Source organism: Apodemus sylvaticus, chromosome 20, assembly GCF_947179515.1.
Source record: "Apodemus sylvaticus chromosome 20, mApoSyl1.1, whole genome shotgun sequence".
NCBI classification, from domain to species: domain Eukaryota; kingdom Metazoa; phylum Chordata; class Mammalia; order Rodentia; family Muridae; genus Apodemus; species Apodemus sylvaticus.
Window position 1 is genome coordinate 30,731,600 of NC_067491.1, and position 15,479 is coordinate 30,747,078.

The 15,479-nt window shown below is 38.2% G+C and overlaps 1 protein-coding gene across 3 annotated transcripts in view; it reads right to left on the minus strand.

Annotated features, from left to right (window-relative positions):
* Positions 1-1,707: 1,707 nt before the first annotated feature.
* The window catches only part of Tmtc2 (transmembrane O-mannosyltransferase targeting cadherins 2), a 427,423-nt gene continuing 413,651 nt past the window's right edge, over positions 1,708-15,479 (minus strand). For all 3 annotated transcript variants that reach the window (XM_052165621.1, XM_052165622.1, XM_052165623.1), the window contains exon 12: positions 1,708-4,292. In XM_052165621.1, coding sequence (XP_052021581.1) covers positions 4,113-4,292 — 180 coding nt within the window. In that variant the 3' untranslated portion in view covers positions 1,708-4,112. The remainder of the gene's footprint in view (positions 4,293-15,479) is intronic.

A 15,479-nucleotide genomic window follows, 5' to 3' on the forward strand; every position in this document is an offset into this window, starting at 1 on the left:
TAGGACCTTAAAGCCCCTCATCACTGATACCTGGGTGTCTTACACCTACATTTTTTAGGAGAATAGGGTTGCGCTCTTGTCAAAGACAATTGGAGTACCAGTGTTTTAAATCGGGCCATTTTTACCCAATGAACAACCGAGAGATAGTGAGCTGGCGATTACATGGTGTTTTGAATGGTTCTTAGATTGCTTTTCTCCATACCTCAGTAAAGAAAGTAAACAAAACAAAGTGTTATCATCTTTTTTGACCATAGAAAGCTAGGTAATACAGGTGATTATTACTATTTCTATTTCTATTATTATTATTATTATTAGAAATTGATTATATGCTATATGTATCTTTGCTTAAATTATATGTATAAATTATAATTATATGTATTTATGCTTGAATTCCACTCTTTTCAACATTTCTCTTATCATGTTAAAATTCCAAGGTTTATGATAAATGTGATAGGGGCTTGAGATATTATTCAGTAATTAAGAATGCATCAGAATGTATAGTTGGCACTTGGAGTAGGACCTTAAAGCCCCTCATCATTGATACCTGGGTGTGTTACACCTACATTTCTTAGGAGAATAGGGTTGTGCTCTCGTAAAAGGCAACAATTGGAGTACCAGTGATGGTTTAAATGAGAGTGTCCCCATTGGCTCATGCATTTGAACACCGAATACCCCGATGATGGTGCTGTCTGAGGTGGTCTAGGAGATACAGTCTTGATGAAGAAGGACATCACTTGAGGAAGGCTTTGGTGTTTCAAAGTCTTTTGTCATTTCTAGTGTTTTCCCCTCTCCATGTGTCTTGCTTGTGGTTTAAGAGGTGAACACTCAAGCTTCCTCTTCTTGCCATTATACCTCCTGCCTGATGCCATTCACTTCACCACAGTGACTTTTATCCCCGTGGAACCAGAAGTCAAAATAAACATTCTATTTATTAAGTTGCCTCGGTCAGACTGTTTTATCAAAGCAACAGAAAAGTAATAAGACTATTTTTCAAAGGGCCTGAGTTTGGGTCTTAGCAGTAGTATAAGTCTAATGTCTTTAAATAGGCAATCTAATACCTGTAGACTCTGGGGGTACCTGCACTCACATACACGTATTGTCCCCCTCATATACATACAATTAAAATATAACACAAATAAACCTTTAAAAATTACGCATGGTGGTGCAAGCCACTTTGGACATTGTAGTTGAATAGGTATGGCCTCTATAGCCTCATGTGTCTGAATCCTTGGCTGATAGAAAGTGGCCCTACTAATAGGCATGTCCTTGTTGGAGTGGCCGAGGTCATGTTGGAGGATTTGTATCATTGTGCAAGCAGACTTTAAGGTCTTCTATGCTCAAGCTATACCCAGTGTGACACATAGTCTCCTGCTGCCTTCAGATCAAGATGTAGAACTCTCAGCTCCTTCTCTAGTACCATGTCTGCCTGGAAATTGCCATGATCCCAGATATTATGCTAATAATGTCTGAAACTATATACCAGACTGAATTAAATATTCTCCTTTTTAAGAGTTGCCATAGTCCTAGTGTCTCTTTGCAGCAATAAAGCCCTAAGACAGAGGTTGAGGGGAAAGAAAGGCTACGAGTTTCAGCTTAACCTAGTGAACTCTCATACAATACAATACAAAATGTTGCCAGAGTTTAAGCTCTGTTGCTCTAGAAAAGTTCTAAAGAAGGCCCACACAACATATTTGTTATCAATGCTTTATTGTTCAAAACAAAATCGAAATTCTCTGGCACATAAAACAATTATTTCTACAAAAGGAAAGCCTACAAATCTTGATAATTTATACAAATAACAGTTTTTCAAAAAATAAAATTTTAATTTAGTAAACTTGTCTTGTGCTCTACATTTTTAGCACTGTCTGCAATGATCCACCATAAATCCCTGAGCGGAGACATTTTGATCATGTTCTAATACCCCTTCCCACCCCCCGCCCGAGTTGGTCAGTTACTAAGTCCAGCCCTGTAGTGAAAAGTGTCAAGGAAATGTAGGTATTAAGATCCATGCATTTTATGACACAGGCCCAATGATTAACACCACTTGGGAGTTGTGTCATGTGAAATGTGGCTATTGTGCATTCAGTGAACCTACAAGAAGCAAGTGCTGGAAAGTAGGAACAGAAACAAGACAGACATAAAATGTAAAGGCTAGAATGCCACAACTATTTAAATAAATAAAAAAGGTTAGACAATGAATTTATCTTTACAGCCTTATATTAAATTTCTTTGTCATCCAAATTGCCAATGCATTAGAAGATGAAATGTATACGTCAACCCACTATTTTTGGTTTGACCATGGGTTTGTTGTTGTTAATGTTAAATATTATTCTGACAACACAGTGATTTAGTTATACTTTAACTTCTGGCCCTTGAATGAAATGTTTACAGAGTAATATACACTTCAAAGAGGGCTTTCTCATAAACCCCATCAAAACTCTCACTACATCTGTTCTCTCACAGAAACTAATGTCATTGGAACACTACCTCAAATTCTTTATCCACTGTATTCAATACATGACATGGTATATAATATAGGGAGCAACTATAATATTTCTTCATGTCTAGCTTCCTTGTAATGGAATCACTGATCATATATATATATATGGAATATAAAAGGGAAGAAGAGAAATAACTGTTTTAACAAATCTTTTTTGTTTTGTTTTGATATTTTGCTATGGTTGGATAATAAATAAATAAATATGATGGGTACAGAATAGTTAATTTCTCTACAAAGAGGTTGCTAATGGATTTGTTTTCTGGGAATTTAATTTTTAGTAGCAAAGTTTGAGTACAAGGCAAAAATGTTAAAAAAACGTTTTTTTTCTTTGTTTCATTCATAGTTTTTAACTTATAAAATGAGTTTTTAACTTATTCAGTGGAAATACCTAATAGCAGATAAGGAAATAAAATACTCAGCTTTCTATTGGAAACTATCTTTCAACTGAGAAAAGCACTTGGCAGAAGATGATGATATATGCGGGCTGATGCTTACTCTATATCTTAAAATAATTTATTTTTGACATCCTCCAGGAAGAGCAAAGTAAGACAATCCTCCAGGGTTTATCTGCATTGCTGTATGTTAGGAATTGATGGGTATTTCATACCAGCTCTGTCCAAAACACACAGTCACTGACAACAATCCTTATGTACTCACCCTGCCTTGGTGTATTATCACAACCATTGGCAAGGAAGCATGGAGGACTGTGTCTTATATAGTCATAATTAGTGACAAGAACTGGAATACTTATGACATCCCCATTTTTTTTTCCGTCTTAGTGAACAACATGTATGGTAGCCAGGAACAGACATCATAAAAGATAATTTCAAAAGAATTAATATGATGAGATCTACCAAACAGCATTGCAGAAAATACTGACAATATCAAAATGAAAATGCCTTTATGACACACACCCAAGGCCACACACCTAGGTCCTCTCCTATCACCTGTGTGAGTGGTTAGCTTTTCTCCACACGTTCGTTTTGAGACATAACAAACAAATGATAATCAACACCAGGAAGCCTAGGACAGTCAAACCATGAAATGTTTATGTGCATGAGTCAAGAAACAACTGGAGATTCTGACAGATCCTGACACACTGTTAAAACCAAGGTTTGATTAGCTTCAGCAATCAATAAGTAGGCTGTCCCAAAGAGGGAAGGCAGCAGCATAAGGACAATGGGTGACTCACTGGGATTCACACTATGTGTTAAACACCCCCTTAAAGGTTCACTGTGGCTGGATGGGCTCTCTGACTTCCTCTCACAGTGTTGAAGGAACAATATGATTGCAAATTCTCCCTCAAAAGTGAACGTCTGCACTGAGAGCCTTCTACTTCCTAAGGATGCTCCAAAATCCTGTTAAGTGCTCTGGTTTACAGTCTATGGTTAACAATTACACCCTCCCAGAGGTTCTCAGTGTTCCCCTTTTTGGTGTAAAGACTTGTACCCATAGAAAAGTGGGTCCTCCCAGCAGTGGCAGTAACCGTGATGACCTCTATCCTGAGCTTGAAGTCGCCAGTGAGCTTTTATCACAGCCCTGCTGGGAAGTTCTGTCTGTTAATAAAGCCAGCTTTGACAAGCGCAGGAGGAGGAGGAGGTTAGTTCTAGTGTCAGGTCTTGGAGGTCTTCAAGCCTTGCTTTTCCATGATGTTCCACAACTTGCGGAGATTAGACTGAGTGATGGCATCATCTGGCTTGAGTTGCAGAGCCCTCAGGTAGTTGGTCTCAGCCTTCTGGAGTCGCCCATTGAGATGTAGAATGGCGCCTAGGTTCATGAGCGCAGCAGGGTACTGTAAGAAGAGAGTGGAAGTGAGTTATAAAGAGGCCTTTGCAAGAGCTCCTTCATTGAGCACAAAACTCCTTAACCTCTCATGCACTATTCCTGTATTTAGAGGCACCTGATAGAATTTACCAATTTATAGAAGTAGAGACAGGAAGTATGCACATCTTCAAACAGTAGCTACGTCCTTTAAATAAGATTAGGATAGGCAGTTAGGAAATGTATAATTTTTTATTTCTTTAATGGAAAAGCATATATATGTAAAAAGATTGGATGTCCTAGGTAACCTGTTTTGGGGAGAAAAAAATACTTTTCAACTTTATCAGGTCATGGTAGTATACTCCTATAACCTTATCTAGAGTTGAAGGACATCCTCACATATATTGTGAGAGTTATAGGGCAGGCAGCATGGTTGAAAACAAACAAAACAAATTTAAATAAATATACTTTCATACAGAACTCATCTTTTAAAAAAAAAAATCCTCAAATATAGCTTAGTGATAGGGCTTACCTGGCTTGCAACTCTGGGTTCAAGTCCCAATACAACAAAATGGAGCACAGTTATAGCGTGTAAACCTTGTTTATCTGAGCAAAGCAAACCAACTAAAAATGCAGCTCAAAAATGAGAAATTTGAGTACAAAGTGAAAATATTTATGTCCATATCTTGTCTTCTGAGCTGTATTCTAAGCCTTTTCTGTGTATAAACATTAGGCTATGAAATTTACTGATAATTTTAAAATGGAAGCTCTGAAAAAAATTAAATTTAAATTTAACATCTTTCTGAAACCTAAACTAAAATATTTCCTGTCAAGACAAGACCCTCACTTTTAAAATTTAAAAATAGTTAGATTTTTCTAATGCTGAATGTCTATATAAATGTATCAAGGTAAATAACACTAAAACAGATAAAACATGTGGTATAGAAAAATGAAACAAATAAATTCATATTACTTGTTAAAAATACTTAAAGAAGAATGAAAAAAAACCATAATGCTTACACCATTTCAGTCACCATGGCAAGTAAAATATATAAAATTGTCATGTACAAAAATTGGAAAGATTTTAAAAAAAGATTATGGTAACCACAGTTTACTTGAGGATTTTTGTCTCCAAATTCTCATAAATCTGTTCATGAAAGTATATTGTGATGCGAAAAATATTTTGCTTGCTATCTACAAATAGAGGAACTGCTGCCCTGTTTGTGCCCTGTCCTTAGGAGGCTCTTGTTAATAGGAAGCAAACTTTTTGGCAGCTATATAGATACATAGTTCATATATAAGATAAACATTGTCTATATGCTACGACTGTGAATTTATTTTTGCAGATACTGTCCTCCATTAATCGTCCTTCATTCTGTGCAGAAGCCAAAGTCCAATCATTCTGTGATTTAGTATTTCTATAATGCATCCATTTTTAGCTGAATTCAATAGACCCTACTGTTTATTATAAAAACAATTATTTCTGAGCCAAATCAATACTGGGAAGAGTAGATCTGCCCAGAACTAACAGAGGGGAAACTTCTGATTATATTTCAAGCTTAAGAGATCTGGATTTGAATTCTTACTTAACCATCCTGACCTTGGTGGACTAAGACCCCTGTACCCAATTTCTGAATATTTCTAGAAAAGCATGTGGCAGAATACTGTCACAAAGTAGACACTGAAAATGTCATGGCCATTTTTTTCTAGTCTGTTAAATGCCTCTTGGTAATTTTCATAATTTTGAGTTCAATTGCTAGAAAATGCCTCTGTATAGACATCAAAATTCTCTTGAATTCTAAACTGCAAGCTATTATTTTCAAAATTTCTTAAATTCTTCCCCCACAAATATATCACAAATATAAGCTTTGCCTGACTTTCACCAATCTTTTGCCTAGAATGACTTAATACTTATGGAAAAAAAATACAGATGGTTAGTTTCTAACTTTAAACACCAAGTCAAATATATCCAGCTCTAAATTGCATGGCAGCATGAAGCGCTACACTGAAAACCAAATTAACACCACCTACATCATCTTCTACACTGCTATCACACCACCATTATTACCCTGAGTTCCTCTGATGCCTGAACATATTTCTGAATTATGTGTCCTCACAGTGCTTAGCATGACTGTCACTAACACAGCTCCTAAACTTTGGTATGCGTGTATCCAGAGCTTCAACTACTAGAGATGCTAGAAGTGGGAAGAAGGCAGATGACTGTTGGCAGTCATTCCTTGTTAACCAGATGTAGGAGAAGCCCAGAAACTTGGCTGAAACCAAATGGCTCTGTGGGACAGTCTTTATTTCCTCAATTACTTTGTCACAGACATGTCTCTACCTATAGTGTGTATGCACTGAATTGAATTGACAAAGATTATCTATACACTCAAGGATTATGCATTCAAATGGCCTAGGTTCACATGCCAGCTCTACCACAGGAAAAAAAAATGCATATCTGGGCAAGTTGGATGTTGTCTTGGGATCTCAGTTCTTGTCCAAGTTTGATGACAAAAATATTTACCTCATCTAGTTACTAAAAAGATTATATGAGAATGAAAACATATATTTCCCTTTTCCCTTTCTTTCATTACCTTGCCTTACCACTTCAAAATTGCAAAACAACATTTCCTTTCGAGTGTGCTAAACAACATGCACCAGGCCTTCTGGACTGCTTGTGCCTACACTAACTTCCTAGTCTTTTTTTCAAGCTGTTCCTCTAAGAAACAGAAATAAAAACTGGGTGGGGAAGTATACCAAACAAGTTACACAGATTACTGTATTGTTGTTTTTCTAAACAAGAGCCCAAGTTTCTTCTGTCCTTAAGAATAATCTTCCTTCCACCAGTTGCTAAATAAAACATCAGTATTTTTTTCTCTTCCTTTTTTTCTTTTCTTTTCTTTCTTTCTTTCTTTCTTTCTTTCTTTCTTTCTTTCTTTCTTTCTTTCTTTCTTTCTTTCTTTCTCTCTCTCTCTCTCTCTTTCTCTTTCTTTCTTTCTTTCTTTCTCTCTCTCTCTCTCTCTCTCTCTCTCTCTCTCTCTCTCTCTCTCTCTCTCTTTCTCTCTTTCCTTCCTTCCTTCCTTCCTTCCTTCCTTCCTTCCTTCCTTCCTTCCTTTCTTTCTTTTTTTCTTTCTTTTTGGTTTTTCAAGACAGGGATTCTCTGTGCAGCCCTGGCTATCCTGGAACTCACTCTGTAGACCAGGCTGGCCTCAAACTCAGAAATCTGCCTGCCTCTGCCTCCCAAGTTCTGGGATTAAAGGCCTGCACCACCATTGCCTGGCTCAGTATTTAGTATTATTGTAAGAAAACACACAAAGGAAGTTGCATTTGTTTGGTGGATGATTTCTAGATGCTAGTTACAATTGTACTCATGTCACAGATTTAATTTTGTGACACTAGAGCATGTCACTCTAAGTAAAAATAAGCATAATTCAATACTATGAACTTAATGGGGGATGGCGGACCTCAAGGAAATTCATTTCTATTTGTTAACTGTTTTCTATAAAGAATAAAAAAATTTGTGTATAACTAGGTATATACATATTTAAAAACATCCATATTTTAAGTGGTTACATACTTATTATAATAATATTTTGTAATGAATGCAAAACAATTTTTTATTAGGGAAATTACTTTAGAAATTTAAAAATATGTATAATATTCTGCTTCTCTGAGATAATTGCAAACAATGAAATGTACAAACAGTTCTGCTAAAATATCACTGAAGTAAAACATCACTGAAGTAATGGAAGCTTCAAAGCACTTAAGTAACTGCTTTGAAAGTGTCAACAGGGACTTGGACATAAATAAATTTGTCTTTGTTAAAAATACATATATTAGTGGACATAGTTTATTTCCCCAAGCTTGTCAAATACACCTACCAGAGCAGTGGCTTCTGAGAATTAAGTAATATATGCCCGCTGTTCTGAGAACTTCTGGCCTTCTAGCCAGCCATACAGCTGAGTTCAGAAAATACTCCTGGCAGCACCTCAATGCAGGGCAGAAGATAAGAATTTCAGGTCCCACCCATAGAGTGAGAATGTGAATTTTAACTAGATCCTCAAGTTCTTTCTATTCCGATTAAAATGCTAGGAGTGCTGTTGTCAAGGTCGCTTCTAGATCAAAGATGTTATCATCTTACAGCTTTTTCAAAGAAATTGCTTAGAATGGGTAGAGCCTGTAAAACAAAGTCTTTCAGATCATGTTATCTATTCCCTTATAAAATAGAATTTTCCTTTTGGTCATTTAATTACTTAAGACAGTAAATGTCCAAATGAAATTTGATTAACAGAGCTGTAAATGATTAAATGCTAGGAGACAGAAAGCAAGGTTGTAGAGACAGTATGTGAGAGGTGTCTAAACAGCCTGCCAGTCTCCTAAGCTATGGAAGTGAATGCAAGAATTTAGGGTGGAAGTCCATACTATTACATACTGGTGGCTTTGCTCTCCACCAGCTGCAGCCCATGGGTTGGGATGAACCACATAAATACAAGTGGCAAGGTCTTCCCTTGCACACACATGGTCTTTATTGAAGCCAGCCGATGAAATTTTCAGCGTGTTAACCATGGCAGGCAGCAGCTTACAGCCCTATAACACAGGGCTCCTGGTTTAATACAACAAAATGAGGCCACCTCCTTCTTTGCAGGCTAGAACAGAGAGCCAGACACTGATTGTTTCCTTGAAGACGACAGATGTGTTACATCAATTGGGATGACTCGTAGCCATGTGGAGGCAGCATATGACGTCTTTCCCAAGTCTCTAGAGAGCCGTGCCTTGTTATTTTACTGTGGTCTTTGGCTTGATTCTCTAATGTTGGAGGAGGAAATTAAAATGATGGATATCTGTCTACTAGGGTAGGTTAGAGCAATGGCAGAAAAACTGTGGAGGTCTGATTATAGTCCAAGCTCCTTGAGGCCCTCAAACACTTAAAGTTCTTTGGGAACAGGAGTTGACTTCTTCTATCACATCTCATAATGTTGGAAAGAAACTTCTAAAGGAAAAATAGTGGTGCTGTGAATGAATACAGACTTGGGAATTCTGGATTCTCTTGAGAACAGGGCTAAAATAAAGAAGTTTGGAGAGTCCTTGGAGGTTCTAGAGGAAGAAAAAAAACACTAGGTGGTATATATTCCATTAGACTCTGTAACTACTCCTCTAATGGTGAAAATAGAATATAGTAACCAATATTTCTACCTATTAAATGCCTTTATTTCCAATCTGTTTTATTGATTCCTTTCCAAAGAATCTGCTCATGTTGGCAAAACTATTTATAGAGTAGTATAGTTACTGTTGTGGGAACCAGATACCATTTGAAAGAGAAAGCCTGTCAAGGGAATGGTCTCCTCCTAATTCATATACTGTGCATCAGAGGAATGTTTCCAAGACACTCACCTTGCTTAAAGGTCTACCCTCCAAAGACAAACCTAGATACATCAGCCTTGATCCCTGCTGATGCTTGATCCCTGTTTGATACATTCAAACACAAAATATTCAATTGTTAATTTTGTGTAAATGGGCTTTAAAAGTCACTCTTAAATTTTTTCTCTGAGAAGTTGGTGGTGTAGGTCAACAGTAGAGTGTTTGCTATGCTATGCCTATGCTATGCTAGGTCTAGAATTTGGTGCCAGCAACTACTACCAAACAAACAAAAACAAACACAAAAAAACAGAAAGACAAGGGAGACTCTTTCACCTACATTTTTCTTCTTTCTTGGTTTTAATCTTTAATCCCTTAAAAAAATTCTATATAATACTATTATTTGACAAAAAAATAGCTAACTGACCAGAAATGAGTGGCAGAGTCAAATAAAGATGAGTCATGTCTTATGCCTTTTGTAAACACATATATATATATATATTTCTTTTAAATATGCAAAAATTTCAAGGGCCATAACAAATACCATGAACCCACACCTAATCAATGGAACCTTCTTAACACAACAACTGAATGCCCTGGCTGCCTTAGTGCTTTATTCTTGAACAAAACAGAAGCACTATCTTGAAATGGACAATTCTCATCCAAGAGCATGTTACATCCATCTGTGTCTGTGCACCCACAACAAATGCAAAGCTGCTGTTCGCTGTCTAGCCCAGCCACTCATCATCCAACACTGAATGCCATTTAGCCATGTGTGCTCCTGTAGCTTGCAGCTTTTGCCCATCCATACACATTTTTGATTGATTAGTCTTTGAGGTTTAGCCCCCTCACTTATACAGCCCTGCATGCCTTCTAGATTTTCCTAGTGGGAATTAGAACACTTTAAATATAATCACTTGTTGTTTTCTGTTTTCCTGTGTATCTCTACACTTATAAAAAGAAAAACAGAAAAGAAAAAACTGGCTTTTCCTCCTCCTCTCCCAGGAGCTATCAATTGTCAGTACTTCCTCAGCTAGAGGCAGAACTTTGTGCTAACTTCCATTATTTGTGCTGGGATTCTTGTCTTCTTTGAACCTGTACATGTCTTATTCACATGTTATCACAACTGTTGTGTGTATGAGCCCACATGTGAAACTGCACTAATATGTCTGAAAAACAATATCTTATCATAGTTGTCTACCTCTGTATTTTAGTGTCTATTTATCACATATGGTGTAATGACTTTTGAGCCTTGGAATGAGTAGGTGTAGCACAGCTCATTCACTAAGCACTGATCAGTTTACAATCTCTTATTCTTTGCATCTTGACTCAATGTGGAAATCTGTGGGAGTCATCATGATATTCCAAATAGCAGCTTGTTTTTTGCTTTTTTCTGTTTGTTTGTTTCTTTCTTTTTTGGTGAAGAAGGGAAATATGTGCAACCTTTTGGGTATAATAAGTCATTAGGAGTTGATTTAATAATGTGAACAGTTAGTAAAATAGTAGCATTTTCTATTGCAGGGCCTATTACCTGACTCAACAATGACCCAAGGTATATGTTTCATCTTGTATAGTGAGCTTAAAATCCAGTCAGAAAGCAGTTCATCATTCCCATGTTGTTCATGCCACTGTTGCACAAGTAGGCATATTTTTTTTCAGGCAACTACAATAACAACTAATATCTCTGAGAAACAATTAGTTCTCAGTATTCGTGGCTGGATAATATTGATAGCATGCAAGCACATTGAAGATCCATGAATGATAGCCAGTGTGGATGATGTGTTCATGTGAGTACTAGCTTGATCTCTCCATGTTTTATGACAAAAATATGTAATATATTCAGCAACAGTGTCTAATTTTGGAAGGTAACCCATAATTTTGGCAATATACCATCTTTGGTAATATACCCAAAGAACTGTATGTGCTACTATGGAGATACTTTGTTATCCATGCTCATTTCTGTTCTACTCACAATAAGTTGTGAAATGAAAACAGCACAGCTCTCTGTCACACAACAGACAATAAAAATGTAGTATGCTTCCCACAGAGGAATTTTTTTTTTAAGCTCAGAGCTATATATTATTACTGGGAAAATGGAACAAGTCGTTTTCCAAGGGCTAACAATATCAGAAACACAGACAAGAACGGCAGGGAGGTGACATCTCTTCCTGCTAACGTGTCCTGGGAGGATGGTTTTTTTAATGGATGAACTCAATAGCACCCAAGGCCAAAAACAAGAGATGTCTTAGGACATCTCTTTGAATCAAAAGAAGATCCTAGCTAGCATCATCATTTTTCACTCAACGGGCCTCCTTTAGGATTTGTCCCCCTTTCTTAAGAAACACACAGACTCTGTTTCTATAGGGCAACCTTTTGGTAAAGTTGCTGGGTTTCAGCTGTAACAAACATTGGGATCAGATTTCTAGCTCATTCTTCAACATGAATAGGCGTTTGTTGGGTGCAACGGTGATGGCTCAGTAGGTGAACATGCAGCTTTCTTTCTGACTGGTCCCTGCCTGTGGGTGACCCAGTTGGGTCAGCCTCACCACAGTCCTTACTACTGCTCATGCAGGTGTTAGCTGCACTACTTCAGTTCCCTATAAAGACAGTCCATCTGTGACCACTGTGTCCTGAGTTCTAATAAACTTGCTAGAGTTTTTCACTTGTTTAGATGTCATAGCATGGTCTGGTGATCAGACAGAATTGCCTTCCCGTAGAGGTTTTTCCGGCACATCTATTTTGTCTCTGACCTTGTATCTGCTTGTTAACAACAATGATTTCTCTGGCTTTAGCAAATATACATATACATATATACATACACATATACATACATACATATATAAAATCAATCCTTTGTGTGAATTTCATACATTCATACAAGGTATTTTTGATTATATTCATCCCTCACTCCTGGTCATCTTCTCACCCCTCTCATAACTTGTCTTGCCTTTTGCTGTTGTTGTGATAACTCACCAAGCCCAGTGTATACTGCCCATGTACTCACGGATGAGGGGCCATCACAAGAGCATCGCGGTCTGTCTGCCCTTGTTCTCCCTCCTGAGAGAACTGGCTCTGGTCTTAACCATGAACCTAACACAAATCCACCCCCGCCCCCAATGAAAAACAAAATAGAACATAAGCAAGTTTTAAATTTGCAACCCTAAAGCATTATGTGTACATGAATACTTTTAAAGGTAAAGGAGGCTTTTGAAATCATAGAACTGGCCTATTTCCCCTTTATAAACTAAAAATAGCTCCAAAGGCTCAGATAGCTTACGTTTTTTGGGGTTATGAACTTGTTATATATTCAGATCCCAAGCAGAGTATGGCTGTTTCCACTTAGGCCTTCATAATTTAAGCACAGCCCTTCTTAAGGACCATTGAGTAAATATCTCCTATGGGTTATGAATGGATGAAAAGCCTTCAAAACAGAAGGATTACTGGTGGTGCCATTTGCTATTGCACTGATTGTTAAACGTGACCCCTGAGCACTCTGTAGGTTAGAGAAGACGGAGTCCTGAGTTTCCTTAGCCCAGCACCCGGATGCTGCAGGTAGCACAAGGACTGCATACAGCACACATGGGTGACACGGGCACAGATCTCCATCTTTAACTGTGATTGACGACTCTCAATCATTGAAGGGATGCACATGCCAATGTGTGAAGGAAAGTAAGTGGCCTGTGGGTTTGGGGAGCTCTGAGGTTTATGTATAAGAGTATACTGGGGGCTGGCGAGATGGCTCAGCAGGTAAGAGCACTGACTGCTCTTCTGAAGGTCCTGAGTTCAAATCCCAGCAACCACATGGTGGCTCACAACTATCTGCAATGAGATCTGATGCTCTCTTCTGGTGTGTCTAAAGACAGTTCCAGTGTACTTACATATAATAATAACTCTTAAAAAGACAAAAAAAAAGAGTATACTTGGGATGGATGCAGAAGACCTGAATTACACCAGATGGGTAACTCACTAACTGTAAATAGTCCTAAGATATTCTCTTCAACATCCCATAATTTGATAGTCTGGTAAAATTAAAGTTTCTGGGTTAGGTCCTTCTGAAAACGATGAGATTTGGTGTGGACTTGCAGGAAGTGGGTTTATTGCAGCCTTACCAAGATGCAAGAGCATGCTTGTTAACCCGAGCCCTTTCCCAGTGTGCCTTTCAGCCACTTCCTGCCTTCTGTTCTATTCTGCTCAAAGGCAAACCACTTTGGTTTTGATCACCACAGCTTTGCCTGTTCTTCAGCTCCATGTGAATGGCTCTCAGGGCATTTGTTCTTTCAAAGACAAATTTGTTCTTTTTAATACAGCTTCTTCATCGCTTCTCGGCCTTTTGGCTAAGATCAAGTGTAATACAGCTTCTTCAGCTTCACACATGGCTCCTAACTTCATTCATGCTGTTACCAACGTGGACTTGAAGAACTTGAGATGGTTGGTCTCAAGTCAAAATACTTAGATAATAATTAGGTTATCATAAAACAATGGCTTTTTTTTTTTGAGACAGGGTTCCTCTGTATAGACCTGGCTGTCCTGGAACTCACTCAATAAACCAGGCTGGCCTCAAACTCAGAAATCCGCCTGCCTCTGCCTCCCAAGAGCTGGGATTAAAGGTGTGCCCCACTACCTCCCAGCAAACAAAGGCTTTTTATAACACTATTCTAGGTATAAAATATACAATGTGTGAAACAAATACCTCTCCTCCCAAAAGGACTAAAAGCATAGTTCCTTTTAAATTGTTAGAAACATTTTTAAAGAGGCATTATTGTTCCTCCATCCAACATGTCCCGTTTCATTATAGGACAATTCAAGGCTGGGAACAGGACTCAGGAAGGTGCCATTTTAATACAATGTGAGCTGTGCCCAGGCAGAGGTTATTAATTTTTTTTAACTGGTTTAGAATACAAAAGCTTCTCAGGGTCTCAGAACAGGGCCTGACACCCAGTAGGGACTCAAGGAGTATTTGGAAAATGAGTAAACATCAGGGGAAGGAATCCATCCACCAATTCTTTTCTTTTCTGTAGATCGTCATGTTCAGAGACTCGGGCAAGAACCCCTTCGCTGCTTTGAATATCTTGATTGTGGTTGGGGCCATCATCATGGTTCTGGGTTCCCTGAGATGCTGCGGAGCTGTGAAGGAAAGCAGCTGCATGCTTCTCTTGGTGAGCCAACACCACCCTTCAGTCCCCAAGGGTCTGTCACAAGACTTGGACTTGCCATGTTCCATGAAACCCTGTTATCAGAACACCTCTTCCCATGTCTCCTGACAAAAGGCCTTTCCTCCTTCTCCTTCCCAGAGTTCCTTTTTCCCTTCCAGGAAGTCCCACCTTCGCACAGTGGAATTTTATTGTCCATCCCTTAAAGGGAATTATAAAAATTACAGGTAAGTGGATGACCTTGGAAAGCATCATTCTGGGTGAGGTAACCGGAACCCAGTTTAATAAACACTGCATGACTGAGGATGCCTTGAATCATCAGATATGTATGTTTTATTTGGAAATTGAGAAAAGAGATTGAGAAATTAGTAAGAAGCCATGGAGTGGGTGGAGTGGAGTGGAAGATAGAATGCAAACACAGGGTTAAAAGGGTTACCCGCGGTCTGTCACAAGACTTGGACTTGCCATGCTCCATGAAACCCTGTTATCAGAAGGTCTCTTCCCATGTCTCCTGACATTCCTCCTTCTCTTCTAGAGTTCCTTTTTCCCTTCCAGGAAATCCCACCTTCCCATAGTAGGAAGGGTTAAACTGGGTCTTGTGGGAGAGTAAAGTAGATGTGAGAATATAGGGAGAGCACTATACACCTTTGCAAAAAGGTATACACACCTTACATAGGAACCAAGATACTCTCCCATTTTTTATTTTCTTGTTT